The 20,193-nt window shown below is 36.7% G+C and overlaps 1 protein-coding gene across 1 annotated transcript; it reads left to right on the forward strand.

Moving 5' to 3' along the window:
• The first annotated feature begins 2,457 nt into the window (after positions 1 to 2,457).
• pkp2 (plakophilin 2) lies at positions 2,458 to 19,524 on the forward strand. The gene is made up of 13 exons (XM_020926637.2): positions 2,458 to 2,751; positions 3,742 to 3,812; positions 4,593 to 5,173; positions 6,111 to 6,249; positions 8,922 to 9,129; positions 9,991 to 10,168; positions 11,998 to 12,115; positions 12,774 to 12,935; positions 13,742 to 13,918; positions 15,135 to 15,288; positions 16,714 to 16,906; positions 18,109 to 18,196; positions 18,792 to 19,524. The coding sequence occupies exons 1-13, from the start codon at positions 2,559 to 2,561 to the stop codon at positions 18,858 to 18,860; spliced, it is 2,331 nt and encodes a 776-aa protein (XP_020782296.2). The 5' UTR covers positions 2,458 to 2,558; the 3' UTR covers positions 18,861 to 19,524.
• The last annotated feature ends 669 nt before the right edge of the window (positions 19,525 to 20,193 follow it).

Below are 20,193 nucleotides of genomic sequence, written 5' to 3' on the forward strand. Positions count from 1 at the left end.
GCTTGTCTCCATGTAAATGCTTTCGCTTTGCCAGAAATGTTCCACAATATGGCATTTAATGTATCTATTTATTCTATTCAGTTTAACATGTTTTTATTGTTCAAAAGGGTCATCAGGGTCATCTCTCCATAGATGTGACCTGGCTGCATGTCTCATGGAGATTGATACGTTTAATGCCATACTGTGAAACATTCAAGACAAAGCAATAGAATCTGCATGGACACAAGCAGGTGGCATCTTTAAACAACTTCTATATTTGCTTATTTTAAAGGCTAAATTCACGTACACAGATCATGATGAATAAAACGAGGAAACAGTCACATGCACTCGTGACTTCTAGTTAATGAAGTAAATCACACATCATATTCTTGCACATTCATGCGCATTTTTTTTACTACTTTCACCTTTTGATTTACTACATACATTTTCTTTCCCCAATACTGTATTTACCTGTAGCTACTAGCTTTAAAAGTCATAATAACTGTGACTTGAATGAAAACCTGTTCTATGGCCCTGGGTAAAACGTGTTATTTCTGCTCCCCTTACAGTCAGCTGCACTATGGGATTATCACCTGCAACTCTACACCGTTTCTAGGTGACATTTTTGTCTCCAGACTCTGGGTCAAATTACAGAGACTGCACACTCCTGGTTCAGGAGATGAGATAAACTTAATATCTTTCAAAAAATGATGCCATGTACAATAACATATTTTCAAGTTCCAATTATATAGTTTTGTTTTTAGGTTGCTGATTGTGGCCCAGTGTCAGACCCTCTTATAACCAGGTTGGTGGTTCAAACCCTGATCTGAGCAGCGACCACTGCTGTGTCCTTGAGCAAGACACACCTCATGTTTGAATGTTGTATGGGTGTTAGCACAAATTGGCAGCCACATCTTTTGTTATTTTTCCTCAGGGCATCTGTGGTTTGCTGACATTATTATTATACATAAGTAAATTACTACTTATTATAATCAGATAGCCTACTTACAAAACTTTAATTCACACAGCTTAATGGTCTAAAAAAGGGATTTTCTACATTATGAATTTTATTACAGACTATTTAACAGATATTGCTACTTCTGAAATTCCTGCAATTATATATATATTTTATCTCTCAGTGATAATTAACAATAAAACAATTTTACATTTACTGTATTCAAACGAACATCTTTGAACCCCCACATTCCCACCTTCAACTAAAGCCTATAAACTGAAGTATGGTCCTCTATAAAATATTGTGTATTTACTCACCCATAACTCAAAATGGTCGCTTGCATGAGAAGCTGCTATGTGTCACCTTGTTGGGGAAAGAAGCAAAGTTTACGAGTTTGACAAGTTCCACAGTTCAGACCTTGAGCCAAATATAGACCTACTTTTGGTTGAGTAGAATTGTTGCTTTGCTCACACAGGCCATAGAAGAGGCAAGTCATGAATCCTGTAAGTACATTAATAACAATGTATTAGTAACATACAGTGCAGGTTACAACAACTAGTCAATGTCATTCATAAGTATTCTGGGTTAGTTTAGATTAGTTAAACCGTGATTAAGTGATTATTTCTAACTGATAGCCTCAATATTTTTTGCTATTGCTTAAGGTATAGCCTAATTGTGGAACAGGATTTTCTTTCTCTTATTTCAAACGGAGTGTATCACTAGAAATTACAATGACAATTGTAGCTTATTCCATTGATAATTTTGTGTGTGTAATGTGTGTATGCCCATGCACTATAATAAAAAACAACAAAGACCATATAAATCTAGTCCATTACTTTTATGTTGTTTTTGTCACAAACTCACAAACTAAAATCAAGTTACACTCAAAAGTCATTTGAGATGGTGTATTCTCATTATTGCAAATCTATAAGGGTTTGCTGTGAGGAGAGCCAGGTGAGTCATGATACCTGGAGCTGCCCTGTTTCTGTGGTTTTGTCTTTTAGGCTCACAGGGAAAGTATAGGATTAGTCTTCGTCCGGATCATCATCATGAAAGTATTTATAAGATTAGGAAATATAAGGTGGGTAGGAGCGCATTTTAAAATGTGTATGTGAATAGGACAATATTTCAAATGACTACTAACTACTACTACTACCAACCCAACAGACTATAGCTATTGTACAGTTTAATCTGGCAAATCTGACAAGGTGAGTAGGGAGACTACATGGATAAGAAAAATAGAAGAAAAAAAAAGAAAGAAAGAAAGAAAAATAGACGAATCAATACAAAAACAAACAGTCTAATTGTAAAGGTGCGTAGGACTAAGCATAAGCCTGTGCACATGTCATTTTCATGCACCCAGTAGAGTAGTGTATTATTACACATTAAACAAATAACATTACCTTTATAAACCCCAAACACTCCTCGCAGCACAGGAGAGGAGAATTGGACGACAGCCTACACCCAGGGGGGACACCTGACACCAGGTGCGCCTCTTGGCCCCGCCCCGTTCTCACTGTCAGCGCTCACAACAAAGCCGGGCTAAGTTCAGCCAAGAAACAAGGCTTATTTTGAAAAACGCGAAACATTTGGAGATACCCGGGAACAGTGGACTTTCCATATAATGGACGAGGGTTTTTTAAAGTCCGCGTTAATGAGCCAGGACCCGTTTGTGGTGGACGACACGAGTCTTGCTTTGCCGAGCGACACGACCTCAAAACCCGGAGGAAAAGTTAATTCAAACGACCGGAGCCTGCGCGTACACCAGCAGGTTCAGCTCACGCTGGCGCGGAAGGGCAGGAAGACGCTGCCAAATGGTAACCTGATTTACATTCAATCAATGACCGACACAGCTAGGAAAGTAACCGACACTAGAGACTAAGGCTATTTCATGACAACAGGTTTCTTTTATCGGTTACCCGATTCATAATCGACCCTTGTGGCCGCGTTCAAAACTGAATATCGTACAGGTGGAATGGCTGCACAGTGCTTTCCTGTGACCCGTGTTCTGTGTTCTGTGTTCTGTGTTCTGTGTTCTGTGAACATTAGCCGCTTGGTTCTATGAGAGGAATGCGTCGGTCTCTGGTCTGACAGGTTTCATGGTTTCATTTATCCACCTGAGGGCGCGTGTGGAGCAGACACAACAATTAGGCCTACAATTATGGTTCATCAGTCTACATCTATATGGATTAAATTGTGTTATGTGTCATATTAACCAAAAGATAACTATTAGTTTGCGGATTATTCATAATGATCTACTAGTAGCTACTAATAATGGTAATGCAATTAGTTTAGCGTTAGTTTAGTTTTTATCATTCAATGAACCTATATGCACATTTGAAGCATAACATCAATTAGACGTTAATAACAGGCCAAGCTAATGTGTAGTTTTAAAAACTGCTTGAAGTTTTTCTATATGCCTATATTTATATCAAACATACATAGTTATGTTTTCTTAAGATGCTTATACCATGTAAAAACACCAATGTGTATACACTGTTTATTACAATGAAAGATAACGACATCATCAACACTCTTTTTGCTGCCTTATAGGAGGGTAAAACCCCTCACCCCTTCTGGATGTGCAAACTGTTTACACTGGACTAGCATCTGTCATAAAACCTTTGTCAATTCAAGGTACATTTTATTGTCCCCATCGAGAGCTTGACCTGTCCTTTCAAAAACAATTAGGTCTATAGTGAAAGTTAATGGGTGCATTGTTGGTGGTGCTGGAGTCAGTGACACTGAAAGTGCTAATACTGTAACACATTTGTGTAATTTTTTATGATCTCTTGTCCTTGTTCCAGGAAGTGTCCATTTACAGAGGAGCACAACCAGTAGCTTTGATCATTCGGAGGGATACGTACCAGTCATGCAGGTAACATTTTCTGTTCTCTCTTTTGTTGTTTGCTTTGTCCTGTCACAGTCAGTTTTACAAAAGTTTGGATACACCATCTCATTGACGTCATTTTTACTTTCCACATTTTATATATATATATACAGAAGGCATCAAATATATATGGATTTGTGTGAAAATATTCAGTGTCTTCTGCTTGTATCTAAAATGTTGAAAGCAGTAAAAATAAAGAAAAACAAACATTGAATGAGAGGGTGTGTCCAAACTTTTGACTGGTAGTGTATTGTAGGCTGTTTTTGAATATAGGTAAATTTCTGTAGAAAGGTATCATTGCTGATCATTCAGTAGCAACTTGGTAGCAACTACACACACATAGTCACCTTACATGCAGTAATAAATTCTGACCTATTTTTAATACTCTGTCTCAGTGAAATAGGTCCCCATAAAACCATTAGACACATAGAAAATATTGCCTTTAGTCGTTAGATGTTGTTGCTTTCTCTGAAATGTTCCTCAGTATGGCATTAACCCTACATTATTTGCATTTACATTTGCCCTGTAGGTGTTTCATTTGATAAAATGTGCCTTACTCTGGCCTCTCCACTGATCTGACCTTGTAACTTGGCTTAGTAACGTCACCTGTAACTTCATGGAGTTACACTGTGGGCCTTTAAAGAATTGCATTGTAACATTTGTTTTAACTATATTATTCATACACAAAATTATTAAACTGTATTCTGCCACCACATCTGGGAACAATAAGTTCAGTTAAGCTAAACCTCTCTTATATTTGCCCCTCAGGTTAACGGACTAGGCCTGAGTAACCGCTCCCTCTCCTCCAAACCATGCAGGAGGGTGGAGGTGACACCACCCCCGAGCCCTGATGCCCTCCCGCACCCGGTCATATTTGGGATTCACCGCATGGGCATGTATACTGTACCGGGACCTGCCCAACTCAACCGAATCACTCTAGATCGATCACTGTCCTCGGACTTCTATCATCGCTATGCCTTTTCAGATGGACCAAGACCCTTGAGACCACAGAAATCCAGTGCCAGCTACAGACAGAGATCCTTCAGACAAGCTGCTCTACCTCAACCAGTGTTCGAAGATGAAATTTTTTACCCAAATGTGGAGCAGAGCAACAGTTCAAGATGGTCCCAGAGACAGACTTCCATTAAACAGGAGCACCACAGTGTAGGGCATGGACTGAATGGGACGGTACCCCCTGAGAGTGGTTCAGCCTGGCTGTCCCGTGTCAGAGGAAGCACCCACGCCCTCCGCAGACTGAACTCTTACCCCCCCTCTACCACCAGTATGGAGGTGGATACAGCCAGACCAGATGGCGAGCTGACCATACGGACGGGCAATGTCACAGCACTGTAAGAAGGAAATTAGTTATATAAGACTCTGTAATATCTCTGAGTTACTATAGGATTGTATAATTTATAACTTGACTCATGATGACAAACATTATTGGTCCATGGAAGAAATTACCACAGTATTAATACAGTCAATAATGTAGTTAAAAGTATCTAATCGAAATCAAATTTAATAGTAATAGTAATATCTCTAATTACTAGTCTATGAAACAAAACTGGCAGAAAGTTCAATGCCTTCTCTGTCACAAGTAACAACATGTACCATAGGTAATCCTCCAGCTAAGGTAGTCCTGACCAAGCCTACCTCAAGAACTGAGGATGAGTCACTGAGCGTTGTAAGAATAATCTAATTTGATTCAATTTTGTATTAAAAAGACAGACAATCCTGACTATTTCCTAATATTTAAAGCCATTTTAATCATTCATTTATTTGCATAATATATATTTTTGTGCATTAGATTTGGCCCTCAACATGCTAATGTGCATGTGTTTTGGCCCACAGAGGAAAAAAACTTTGGGCACCCCTGAGTTGAAGGATGGGCCAAATGCAGATGATGAATTTCCCTTACATGGGATCTGTAAAGTATACATTAACTATATATCATAACCTTAACTACATTAAATAAATAAAATTGAAATGATCAGAATTTAGTGGTATTATTTAAGCATCTCTAGATGAAAGTGGGTGAAAGGACTTTAGCCACAAGATTGGTATATCCAGTTCCTGGATGTAGTTTCTAACCAAAAACATTAGGAATTCATTTTATGAAGGAATGAACATTGTTAGGAGTGAACGTTATGAATTTTCTGTTTAAATATTTCTTTCAAAAATCTTGAATCATTTCAATTTGACAGATTGACATCATGACATTTTATGCTATGATATCAAGCTATTAATTGCAATTTGAGCATAAAGAATTTGTATTTTCCTCTACAGACAGTCAGAGAACAGGGCTCCGGAGATGACCATAGAGAGGGCTGTGGCTCTACTGTCCCAGGACAATGAGGAAACGCTGGTGTGCGCTGCCAGCTTCATTCAGAACCAGTGCTTCAAGAGCGCGGACGCCAAGAAGATGGTACGTCCAGTCAATAAATTAGACTTAGACAAACTTGACTGATCCACAAGGGAATTTATTTGGACACAGTATAAATGGTAATAATAAATTCTAAATAAGAAGAAAAAATAGCAAGAGACTGGTGACAAATTATTCCTAATTATACAAATGTACAGTTGTGGGGGAAAAAAGGCAAATTGTGATTTCTGTATTACAAAATTTTTTTTCACATTTCCCAAACAGATTTTTTAATAGAAGCATCAACTATTGAGAGAACATTGAATTATGAACTACATGTGCAGGTCTTTACTCCAGAGTTAACAGATGTTTTGTACATGATAAGAGGTTACTGCTATTACTAAAAAATAAGCTATTTGCTGGTTGTGAACACTCAGGTTTAATTTTGATTAAATTAGTATCAGGCTTGTCTGTTTTGTGTAGTATACTGAGAGGAAATGCGCACAGAGAAACAACAAAAGGGCTTTGCTTTTGAGAGGAGCAGCTCATCAAATATTCAGGGGTAAACTGCAGCACAGGTACACAATTAGGCCTTAAATTAGAAAACCTCTGTGACGAACAAACGCAGGTCTAACTGTGTTTGAGTGGCTTTTTGAAACATATTAGTCAAAATGATCTATAATGCAGTCAAAGGGCTTTCATTTTATAATGTAAAGTCTGCCTCTGACATGTTTTGATTGCATTTTGTTCCAGTTTATGCATTTTCTATTATTTCAAGTTACTGTGGTCTAGTCATTGATGAGTACCTTACCTTTTTTTACACATTTTTATAAATGTTTAATACTGCTACTGGATCCCTTGATGCACTCGCTTGCTCCTTCATTTTAGTTTGTATAGAATTTTTCATTTTACATTTTCATTTTTTGGTCTTTGTGCACTGAAAATAAAAATTAAGCTTGACAAGGGAAATATTTATTGTATTTCTATTATGATTCAAGGTACATTTACTACTACTGTTAGTTACTACTTACTTTACCCCCATATAAAATGCAAAAGGCTCTAATTATACAGTACAGAAACATTTGTATGATTTATTTATTGCACATTACAACTTTTTCTATTTAACCTCATTTCCTTTTTTACATTACTTTGCTTATTTAGAAACTTCAATCTTGTGCCCTGAGTATTTGCAAAAAATTGAAAATCACATTCACTAATTTTATGTGAGAAAATATGTATAAAACTTGTTTTTCCGGACTGTGAGTCTGCAGATTAAGACAAGTCTGGCCTTGGCACACTAAGAAGTAGGTCAGGAAAGAGTAATTGTTTTAGGTCTATAGTTTTCTGTTTGTTTTTTTACCCTTGTTGCTTAAACATAATGTGATTTGTGAGTGAGGTTTTGGTTGTTGGAAAGGTTGTGGGCACAGATTGGCAGCCATATCTCTCTCAAACAGCCCCAGGGCAGCTCTGTCATATTAGTAAATAGGCCTGTCACAATAATTATTACTTTGACTTATCGTTCAATATATGAAAGCTGGAACAATATTTTTCAGGTTCCATATTTATAGTATACACTTTTTTTTACATTTTCGACACGTGGTAATTTTTTGGCTATACAATAATATTTAAGACGTAAAAGGCTGAATTAATAACTTCTATGACTTTTTACAGGTGCAAACTAAATACATGTCTCATTTTGCTGTTTATTTATTGCGACTTATAATTTTTTTTTAACAGTATTGTAGATTTAGAATAATTTTTGTGGTTAAATCTACTCTTGGGTTTTTGTGTCAGCGGCATAAATTAGTTTCAATATTATCGTTTCTCATCTATATTTTCTTCAGCAATATATCACGCTTCAAAATGTATTATCATGACAGACGCAGTAGTAATATAGATGAACTGTCAGTGTCTAAAAAGCTCTATATAAAAAGAAACAAAGAGAAGTACTGGAGCTAGGCTTGTCACAATAACACATATATAGTACTTATCATATAGTAATATATTAGTAATAGATATAATAATTATCATGAAGGGTCTAACTAGAGGAAATATACTGAATGCTTATTTTTTGTGGACGTAGACCCCATCAGAAGACATTGCAGTGATGATAGACATAGGCAGATTAGATGACATTTAGGAGACCTCTTCCCCCTGGGGCCTGGCGGTGGTAGAGGATGAGGCCAAAGAGAGAGGAGGGGGCGATGAGAGGAGATAGAGTGAGACATGAACTGGAAAGTGAATGGGCCATCTGGATTGTGGGTTTAAATGGGGTAAACTGGACAGTTATTGGACGCAGCAATATCGATGCACTGATCTGATACTAGTATTGAATATTGGCGCTGATATATGATGTTTTATTTATACAAGGTTGCTCTGTAGTTACTACCACAGAGATAAATAACTGCTACATAACACATTTGGATCAGTTTTTTCTTATTTTATTTTTGTTTTAAGGAAATAAGTGCTATTTTCACCCTCTGCACTATTACTGTGCACAGGCTTTCGAGGCTGAATTTACACTTAGCTTTATTTGGTAACAGGAGTTTCTCTTATCAGTTACAGTACTACATGGATATAGACACTAAACGTAACTGGCCAGACTTTCTAGCAAAAATGTAAGTGTTGCCAGCCAACCTGGTAGTGAGAAAACATTTTAGTAATCAAGTAAAAGGTTAGCTCCTTTTATATGTCCTTCACAGTGTCTATCATAAATCTTATCTCATTTTATACAGGTTTACTATGTGCGTGGCATTGGGAAGCTCATGGCGCTGTTGGGTCATGACAGTGAAGAGGTGCAGCGTGTGGCAGCCGGGGCTCTGAGAAATCTGGTGTTTCAGAGCAACGAAAACAAGATGGAAGTGAAGGAGAACAACGGTTTGTCCACGATACTCTGTGCACTGAAGAGCAGCAGAGATGTGGAGACCAGGAGACAGCTCACTGGTGAGTCCATAGGATTTTGATGTCATGTCATAGAGTCATTGTTTTGTTCACTGAGAATCATGTTAAATAATGTTTGGCTTGTACACTGCTTTGGAGAAGATGGTAGAGAATAATTAGCTAAAATTAGAGTAAATGGTTTAAATTCAGCAGAAATGCATGTTAATAAAAATCGCATAGGCCTAAACAAGACAAAAGCCAAAACAGATCGTACCTTTCCTGAATAGTTTTAGAATGATCTCGATCTACATCAGAACTAGTATAAGACCAAAAAAGAGTTTAAGTTATCATTGTGATATTGAAAGTGGCATTGCATTTCAAGTCTTTGCCTTGATATCAAGTTTTTATTATTGTGACAGCACTATTAGTGCATATCTTACCCAGAGGTACTCAGACCACAGTTTGAGAAACACCATGACCTTGTGACTACAAGGGCTTTGCACAATGAATACTGTCTATTCTTGTTTCTGTAACACCAAAAGACCTTGTTTAAACTTAACCAGATGAGACTTGTTAAATTTAATTCATCAGCCCAGTTTGAAAAAGCTTCCTTCTACTGCGGAACCTTTAGGATACTGCATTGATCCTTTTTTTTATATGCAAATCAAAAGATACAACTTTTACAGGCAAAGTCTTTGTACTTTTGTAATCTTGTTTTAAATATACAGTTTACTTTTATATATTAGTATTGAAATTACATTCATTGCTATCATTCATTCAGTATCATTTACTTACAATGGGCTTAACATGTGGTAACCTCCATATAAAATGCAAAAGGCTCTAATCAAACAGCACAGAAACATTTGTATGTTTGTATGTATTGCTTGTCACCATAATTACTATATCAACTTTGTGTGATTTTAGGTCTGCTGTGGAACCTGTCCTCTCATGACCTTCTGAAAGAGCACCTGTCTGTGGAGTCCCTCCCGGTGCTGACCCAGTCCGTCCTGGTACCAAGCTCCGGCCTGTCTGAGGGAGAGAACCCTAAAGACGAGATGCTTGCTGACGAGGATGTGTTCCACAATGCCACGGGCTGCTTAAGGTCAGACATTTACCGACACTAGGGACAAGGTGGTTTAAGTGTCGTTCCCAAGGACACAATGACAGCATACATCTGTGGGAGCAGGATCTGACCTGTCAAAAAGTGATGTTCAGGTCAAGAGCGGGATTCAAACTGCCAACCTATGTCCTCCATGAGGACAAGTAGGTAGTGAACTCTCCACCAGAAACATTAAATAATCCACCTTTAAAGAATAACCACCAGTTACCCCTTTAATATTTTACCAACACATCAAAATCAATAAACACAATTGTACTATGAAGACTGTTACACGTTTTTTTCTCCCCTCATAATCAATAACTACTGAAGTATATTTGGAGAGCTATTTGAAGTGTTTAAAAGTCACAGTAATAAAAAGAATGTGTTAGTCTGACACTTACTCACACATCACAGACATTTTTAGCAGGTGTTTTCTTGCCCAAAAACAAATCAACACTATAATATCTATGGGTGGGTGCATTGATTAAAAAAGAGAGATAAATGAGCAAACATTGTCACTTATTATTAATTAGTTACACCATAACAGTCCATCATTATTTCTAATATCATAACTTCTGCATCCTGCTGCAACCCAAAGCAAAGCGATGGCCTAACAATGCAGAGGAAGTCTGTTGAAAGACTTCTAAACATCAAGCATAACTTGGAGCTAATTATTACATAAGCTCCTCTTTTTGATGCTCCCCAAAAGTAGCTGCAAAACTGATCTGGGGCAGTTATATAAGTGCATGACAGCATCTCTCTGCTGTAGGACATCTCAGTTCATCAGGCCCTTCTAGTGCCGTTGAGTAGATTAAGGCTCTCATTGTTGAAGCTGCTCCTGTTTGGACATGCATCTCCTCTGTTTACAAAGCCACAGCTATCAGAGCCTGCGCTCATCGGGCAACTATATCCATATGAAAACAGTGGGAGTCTGAATTATTCATGCCCCTCTCTCTCCTCTCTGTGCCTCTGCAGGTTAAAGTCACTCAGCCCTATCCACCTCAGTGTTACAGAGCACTCCTTATGAGGTTCTCCATCCCATTCAAAACCAGGAAAATTATAAGTCAAAACTGGGGAGATAGACCAGTGTATCGCACTGTAGAACAGTGCAGTAGATGGACAAGAGTTGAGTTTGTAGTAATTTCAAATCATATACTTTGGGGGAAATAATCAAAATCTGCCCCACATATGGGCCCATGTTACTGTTACTGCATTATAATGTTTGCAGAGCTCTAAACTACTAAACTGGCTCTTGCCAGATTGATATTGTTCACCCTCTCAATAGAGTTTTACATATCAGTCTGGGATGGCTCTTATGGATAGTGATCGGAACCAAAGATAAGCACTGGTTTCAATACTGAAAAAAAAAAAAAAAACATGCCTTTTCCTGAATAGCTTAGACTGATCTTCATCAAAATTTAGCAGGCGTTTTGGTATTAGTGACATTGGTATTGATTATCAAGCTTTTCCCTGGTATCAAAATTGAGTTTGACATTTTAGTATTATGCCAGGATTACATAATATGACACCATGGAGACATGATATTTTGTTCTCTGCAGAGAGCATCATATTACCTAAATAACTGCAGTCAATGCAATTTGTTAAATTCATTCAAATCTGTGACTATTCAGTACTAGCCAAGTTCATGTCTCACCAGTGCACAATAAGACCCAGTGTACTGGACAATGCTAATTGCTGTGTTGGATTGTTCCATAGAGAGAACAGGGATTACATCAAAATACTGTGATATTCTGTGACATTATTTGCCATGATTGTCCCTAGTGTTGTTATTGATAAAACCTATTATGGTTTTGGGTCTTTTGTATGTTCAGAAATCTGAGCTCAGCTGGACTGAATGGGAGGAAGGCCATGAGGGAGTGTGAGAACCTCATCGACTCCTTGGTCTACTACATCAGAGGCGCCATAGCTGACTACAAAACAGATGACAAGGTGAAATCATATATTTTAATGCAACTTTCAACCTTTATCTCAATTGGATTTACAGCAAGAAATCATTCACACTTTCACAGTCACAAGCACATACTTCGTCATACATCAATGCATAATACAGGTACTTCATATAGTCTGCCCACACAACATAATGAGATGTTTATGTACGTATGAAACCATTCACTTTGTGAGTTAGTATTTCCTACTGCTACCCCATGGAAATGGGGTAGTAGCAGAAATGCAAATAATTCAGTATAATGATTGTAACAGGAGCTATACAGATAAACTTTGAAAGAATTGTTAGAATTTTAGCACTTGTATACTCCTATTTTAGACCAGGTTCAGCCCTAGTTTAGATTTGGTTGTATTCAAAATGTTCTTGGGGGTTGTTTTTAGTTTTCCCATGATCTTGTAATGGTATCAACATGACCTCTAAGATGCCTATCTAATCTGCCCTCCCCTCTCTCTCCCTGTTTGCCTCTCGCCCCCTCTCTCTCTTTCCCTCTCTTGCTCTTTCCCCCTCTCTCTCTCTCCTCTCTCCCCCTCTCTCTCTTTCCCTCTCTCTCCCTCACCCCCCTCTCTCTTTCTCCCTCTTACTGCCTCTCTTTTTCTCTTTCACTCTATGTCTCTTTCTCTTTCTTTCCCTCTCTCCCTCTAGACGACAGAGAACTGTGTGTGTATCCTTCATAACCTGTCCTATCAGATTGAGGAGGAGCTGCCCCGGAAGTATGCTGAGGAGCTGCACCAGTCCAGACTCAGCCTGGCCCCCAGAACCAAACCTGTGGGCTGCTTCACCAACCGCAGCGCCAAGATCACAGAGGTAACACTACTACTAGTATTGAGGTCTAGCCCACTGTGGTGCCTTTGTAAGAGGGAATATATTTGTGGTGGTTCAAAAATATTAAAATGTATTCCATTTTTGTCAATTGAAACTCCAGTGTCTTTATATTGTATATCACTGAGCACATTTTTAAGCCAGATAATGGTTATAAAGCAATAACTTTATTTAACACTTTTTTTGGACATTAAAGTCATTTGTCATTTTTCTGACACAATAAGATGCATGGGTTGGTTGAAAGACTGAACTTCAAACCTTTGCAGTTCTTTGATTGTAGGTGTATGCGCATATAGCACTGCGCCATTGCTCTACCAACATCATTATGATTATTAATAGCATGGTTAAAAGTGCTATTGTAACAAAACTATAGTGTATCATAACATTCAGTAATATAAGGCAGAGAAGTTTAATCTCCCATCCAAGTACTAACCAGGCCTGACCTTGCTCTGCTTCAGAGTTTGTACACCCATACCCACATACCCAACTGGCCATTGCTTAACTTGCACTTTGCTACTATAATGGGTCAGAGTTGTTTAGATGTAATTTATTGTACAGCCCCTTCACAGTTTGACTTCAGCTCTCACTGCATTGCACCAGCATCAGTATATGTAAGCCCCTTTAAAGTGATACTGGCACGTACCCTTTCAACTCAGTTTTTCTCTTAAAATCCTAAATATCTGATAAAAGCTACATAGGATCTATAACAGAGCAGATCATTCTACTGCATCATACTCCTTTGATACTAACATGAACCCTCTGAACTTACGTGTGTGCTGCATGTCTTTCAGCAGATGGTGCGACACTGCCCCCTGCTGGAGGAGAAGTCTAATCCATGCGGTGTGGAGTGGTTGTGGAGCTCCATCACTGTGCGCATGTACCTGTCACTCATCGCCCGCAGTGTGCGTCACCACACACAGGAGGCAGCACTGGGCGCGCTGCAGAATATCACAGCTGGGCACGGGCCTGTAAGACTTTTTTATGTAGATTTTCAAACTGTTAAAGCTCACAAGAGTAAATTTGAGAAATATAGGACCTTTAAGCCATGTTATATGTTGTTACCTCACCGAAACATACCCAGAGTTGTGTTTTGTTTCATTCACACATGTTAATAATCCTATATTATTAGTCTGTCTACTTCTCTAAACCTCAAAATGCTCTGTTCCACCTTGTAATATCATCTAGTGGTTGTGTTTTTTTGTTTCTACATCTGACCTTTTGTGAATGAAACAGAATAAAACCCCAGGTACATTATAACAAATCAGAAAATAGCCTAATATAAGCCCTTTAAGGATCTTGAGTGTTTAATTTGAAGTGTGACTTTGTCCCATAAAGATTATATATTTGAACTGTAACTCACATTTGTCCCCACATACAAAACTATCAAGGGTGACCACCTGTCCCTCTTGGTTGTCCTGGACAGTCATTTAGTTGCCTGTCCCTCATTTCTAGAATTTGACCCTGTCAGGGGAAAAGGTTTACTAAATTTTTGTTAAATTTTTATCTTTTAAAAAGTATTACTTCAAAGGTGCATTGTGTAACTTTTCTGGTAGAAGGTCTTTCACCTGCTTGTCTCCATGTAGATGCTACTGTTTTGCCTTGATTATTCCACAATATGGACTTAAACTGATAATCACAGTGGAGATAAGTTAATGGTTAGATCTCTGGAGAAGCAAAATGCACATGGTAAGAAAACAATACAAGGTATTTTTGAGTTATAAAACACCTGCAATACAATAAAATGCAAGACAAATGTGTTTACTGGGCTAATGTGGAACATCTCGTGCAAAAGTTGCATAGTGCACCTTTAATGTAAGCTATAGGAATGGGACAAGATCTTTAAAAAAAGATTGTGCATACAAAAAATACACAAAAAATATCTCATGAGATTTTTTCTGTAGTTCCAAAAAGCACAGCTACAATGACAGCAAAAATGTAGAATAAAATACATAAAAAACTGTGAAGGCAATTTATTAATCAAAAATTATATCAAAATCTCATCTTGTCATTGATCTCGTAGACCAGATCTCGTGATGTGTCTCGAAGAAATTGTGTCTCGTCCCACCCCTAGTAAACTAAGATAAAGTTTATTCATTATATGGAATAGATTGTGCTCTAACACATTTACTGACATTTTTGTTGCTACTCACTTACAGTTGACACACAGACTGTTTTTCACTGCAGGTGACTGAAGCCATTTGTTTCACTATTGTCCAACGTGAGAACGGTCTACAGCACATCAAGAGGCCGCTGGAGGAGGGGGACAGTGAAGTGAGGCGGACTGCTGTGTCTCTCATAAGAAACCTTTCCAGACACAGAGAACTGCATCCAGAAATCGGTGAGATCAACAGTTTTGTAATATAAGAAAAGTTTTGATATATAAGTTTTGAAATAACATGTTGACAGGGTATCGTAGTTTTTTTTAAAGTGCAAAAACACAAGCCAGAATAATAAAGAGGTTTGATTTGGAAATGGCATTACAAGAGGAATACAAGACAAATGTAATTTGCTGTAGCAACCTTGAAAGCACAAGTTAAAAGAAGAAAACAAAAACTTTATTGTATGTAATGTATGTAATCTTTTATTGGATGTGTTGACCCAGGTTTCTTGATTTGGAATTACTTTGCAAATGTGTCTATAATCTGAAAATTAAAAAAATATGTTTTAAAAAGTCCTATATTACATCCAATCTGAAAAGTCACTGTTGATGTTGTTAGTCCTAAGAGCTGTGATGTGAAGAATACTGGTAACACTTTATAATAACTACACCTTATTTAGCCTTAATAAAGCATGAACAAAAACTTAATTAATAAGGATTCATGATTAGTAACTACTTAATTATTACCTGAATTAGCACTTAACTTGAACTTAATTTGTCTGTGCTGTAAATAGTTACTCATAAGTATTTCTTACTTTATTACTCACGAACTAACCATTTGTGTGTGCATTTGTAAATGTATATTTAAGTACAAATTTGAGCATTTATTAATGATTAGCAAGCCATGTGAGAATGATTTACTAATGATGCATTATTGTTTCTCTGGAATTTGATCAACCTTAACAAATGCTTAACATTATTAGTCTTCACTTTAGAAAAGCTCTCAGAAAGACTTAACTAACAGATAATAGCTGGCTGAATTATCATTGCATTGCATTATTAGTAAATCATTCTCTAATGGTTTACTAATCATTAATAAATGCTCAAATTTGTACTTAAATATGCATTTGTAAACATGCAAATGGTTAGTTCATGAGTAATTAAGAAGAATTGAGTTACTATTTACAGCACAGGGGAAGTAAGTGCAAGTTAAGTGCTAATTAACGTAGTAATTAAGTGGTTACTAAGCGTGAATCATTATTAATTAAGTCTTTGTTCATGCTTTATTAAGGCTAAATAAGGTGTAGTTATTATAAAGTGTTACCAGAATACTTTTGTTTTTCACCACTTGTTATGCAATTCCTATCACTAATTAGAGAATGAAAAAATCAGACATGCACATGCTATAAGAGCAATGATTTCATTTTTTCTCACTAATACTGTGCAATTTGAACAAAAATTTTGTGATCAAGTACCTACAGCTATTCCATTTTTCTAACTACCATGAAATTAAAAAGTAACTGTGATGGAATACAGTTACTCAAAATTAATATTCTGAATATATATTTTCTGTACATGGTTTCAGATACTTTCCAACTCGGCCTAAGAGTGTGTCCCATTTTATATGATCCTTTTACCCATTAAAATTCATCCTCTGTGTTGTAGTTACCCATGTTTTACCGGAAATAGTGTCCATGCTGCCTAATAATGATCGGGGCACAGACCAGCCCTCAGAGGTGACCGCCTGCCTCTGTCACATCCTCCTGAACCTGAGTCAGAACCAGACGGACAGTGTGAAGGCTGTGGTTAACCTGGGATCTCTGCCCAAAATCATCAACATCAGCAGCAAGGACAATGGGTATGGAGACATTATGTAATATTAGCATATTCACTGGTGGAAAGAGTACTGAAAACGTGTACTTAAGTCAAGGTACAGTGTATTGTACCTAATTAAAAGTATAACATAGACATAAAAATATTACTAAGTAAAGGTATAGTTACATGTCTAAAAATGTACACAATTACAAGTAGGCATAAAAGTGAAAGTAGAAAATAGGCATAAAAAATACTACTTTAAGTTACTGGTTACTTTTCAACACAATTTTACTTTAAGTTTAAGCAAGTGATTTATACAAAACTTGATCAATCAAACAAACAATTTAGAGTTGAATTAAAGCTTTGTTTTGTAGTCAGTAACACTATGATTTTGAATGTTGTGAAGTACAATTACACGGCTACATTTATACTCAATAACAAGTACATTTGTTTTTTTCCACCTCTCACATATACAGCATATAAAATTGTTTTGTTTTGTCTTTTCATCAACATTCAGTACTGCCCCTTATTACAAAACAATAATTTGCAGAACCCTCTGGCAGACTAGAGTTTTTTTTCTAATTCTGGATAAAATTTGGCCTATACATGTTGTATTTTGTATTTATATTTTATAAGTCACATATTTCTGGAAAAAAAGTAATAATAATCACTAATCAAAGAAACATTGAAAAGATGCTCTGAGCTAATTTCCATCTGTGGTCCCTGAGACAGACAAAACATAGAATACAAAAATAGCATAAACAAGGCAATCTATATACAAACAGTTATAAAAAGTACAATGACATTAAATATCCCTATCCCACTGTCACCCTGTTCCCTCTGTGCCCTTAATCAGGTTTAATTTAGTTGTTAGTTAATGTTAGCTCTTCTGAGTTGTTAAAACATTATGCTCCTAATTCAGCGCTAAACTTGTTGAAGTCTTTGCATAGTTTCAAATTTGCAAGTAATTTGTTCCGTTCTGTTATAGTTTTGAAAAAAAAATGCTGAAAGGCCTAGAGTTGCTTGGTGGTCATGCTGATCATCTGTTCAGATGTTAATGTGACAAACCTTTTGAGTGGTGGAGCCATATTGTTAATAATCTTGAACAACAGTCGCAAATTTCAAAACTGAATCATGTTTTCAAAGCTTAGCATTTTATGTCTGTCAAGTATTTTGCAGTGCTAATTGATTGGGAGTGTGCATACTCATGGAAAATATTGCCTTTTTGTGCTTTTTTATTACTAGTTACGGTCCGAGTCGAGCTGGCCAGGCGGCGTGTGTTCTATTACACTCAATGTGGAAGCATACTGATCTGCACAGCCTCTACAAAAAGGTAAGTTACAGTTTAGATACAGTGTGAAAAAATAAATAAATTCATATGTAAGCCTGTCACCTGTGTCACCTTATCATTCAGTATATGAAAGCTGGAACAATGTATTTTGGGGCCCAATATTTATCTTGTGTATATTCGTGGTGAGATTTTATTCATAGTTATTTTTATGTAATAACATAAAGTTTGAGCTGTGGAGAGTAGAATAAATAATTTACATGGCTAATTATCAATTCATTCAACTAATCATTTTTTGCAGCTCATACTTTTTAATGATAATCTCTGTGTAAAAATTACTGAGATTATTTTCAATGTTATTATCACTGTATATTTCTGTAGCAATATATCATGCTTCAAAATGTGTTATTGTGACAGGCCCAATCACCATTTTCTTAAAGCCAAGATTTAGCTTTACCTTGACTCGTAGCAAAACCTGTTTCCTCTGGGAGAAAAGTAATTTAACAGAATGTCAAAACAGGCCAATCGTCATGTGGTCAGATTATAATATGTCTAGATAACACACATTTGACACATGTAGCAGGTATGTATTGTATCATAGAAATGGGTAGGTAATGCGTGATGTGTTTTCCTTAAACAGTGTGGATTCAGAAAAACTGATTTTATCAACTCACGGACAACAAAGACGGTGAACTCTACGCGAGACTGACCTCAGATTTAAGCGCTTCATAGATCAACTTTTACTGGTTACACAAAAGACTGTCACTGTGAGCATGTTGTTCTTCTCCCAACAAAGTGAAGAAGTACTGTAATATGTATATCAGCTCCTTAATGTACTGATGACATCACAATCAGCGGGAACTCCCAAAATAATCTTTAAAATCTGGGCATCTGCTGTCCAAAATGTCGTCTGCAGTTATTTCAAAACATTACAATCTGGTTCAATGTATTTGTTTATTTGAATAGTATATTAAATTTTTTTTTTACATATATACTAGTACTAGAAATATATAAAAAAAAGAAACACACACACACACCCACACACAAAATGCTGGTTTCAATAGATTAAATACAAAGTCATTATTTTTTATTCTCACTTTGGGACTAGTTGGGAACATTTTAATAGCTCACATAGCACTGTGTATATATCTGTGTTAGCAAAGAAACACTGAATTGTGTATGCCTGCACTTGTTTCAATAAAATTATGTCAATGCATTTAAATTATTGATTTTAAAGAACAAAGAAAACATGTTGTAGATAATCATAAAAAAGCACTGACAAGTGAATGTACAAATATTGTTACTTTTGATTTGGCAGCTTAGTAGAACTATTGTGTTTTAAGTACTTAGATATAACTATAGCTTAATGAGAACCACACTGAAAATGTATTGTAACAATATAGTGATTTGTGTTATTTGAATAAAGTAATGCAGACTCTTACACAGCAGTGGTAACTATTTTACATCACATCTGCCTCTCTAGTGGGACTCGTTAATCCTGGTTTAATTATGTTTGGTTAGTAGCTGCTATAGCCCTATAATAGCAATGGTTCAGATCTGTTTAGTTCTGTTTTTAGTGGCATCTCCTGCTTGTCTCCATGGAGATAGATAAGCCACACTATGGAACTTGGCAGGCAAAACAGGTCTCCTATGTAGACAACAATCAGGTAGTGTACCATCTGAAAAGTTGCATAGTTTGTGCTTCAGGGTATAGGTCTTTCCTTGGGGTATGATGCAAAAATGTTGAAATTTAGAGATTTTTAACAACACACTACCAGCTTTAAAACAGCTCATAACAGGCTTCACATGAATGGGCCCAAATATTGTATTATATTGTATTATGTTATTATAGTAAGTAGACCTTATACACTATGAATGCTTTACTTTTCTGACCACAGACAGATGAGGTAACTGTCTTAATCATGACACCTGCTTTTACTGGGTATAATAACATAATAACAGACAAACATTTTTCCTGAAGGCTGTATTATTAGTCTAGAATATTTTAGTGTTGCCATTAAAATTCACTGTATTTTATGAAT

Source organism: Boleophthalmus pectinirostris, unplaced genomic scaffold (assembly GCF_026225935.1).
Source record: "Boleophthalmus pectinirostris isolate CB_2022bp ecotype Guang Dong unplaced genomic scaffold, ASM2622593v1 HiC_scaffold_18, whole genome shotgun sequence".
NCBI classification, from domain to species: Eukaryota; Metazoa; Chordata; class Actinopteri; order Gobiiformes; family Gobiidae; genus Boleophthalmus; species Boleophthalmus pectinirostris.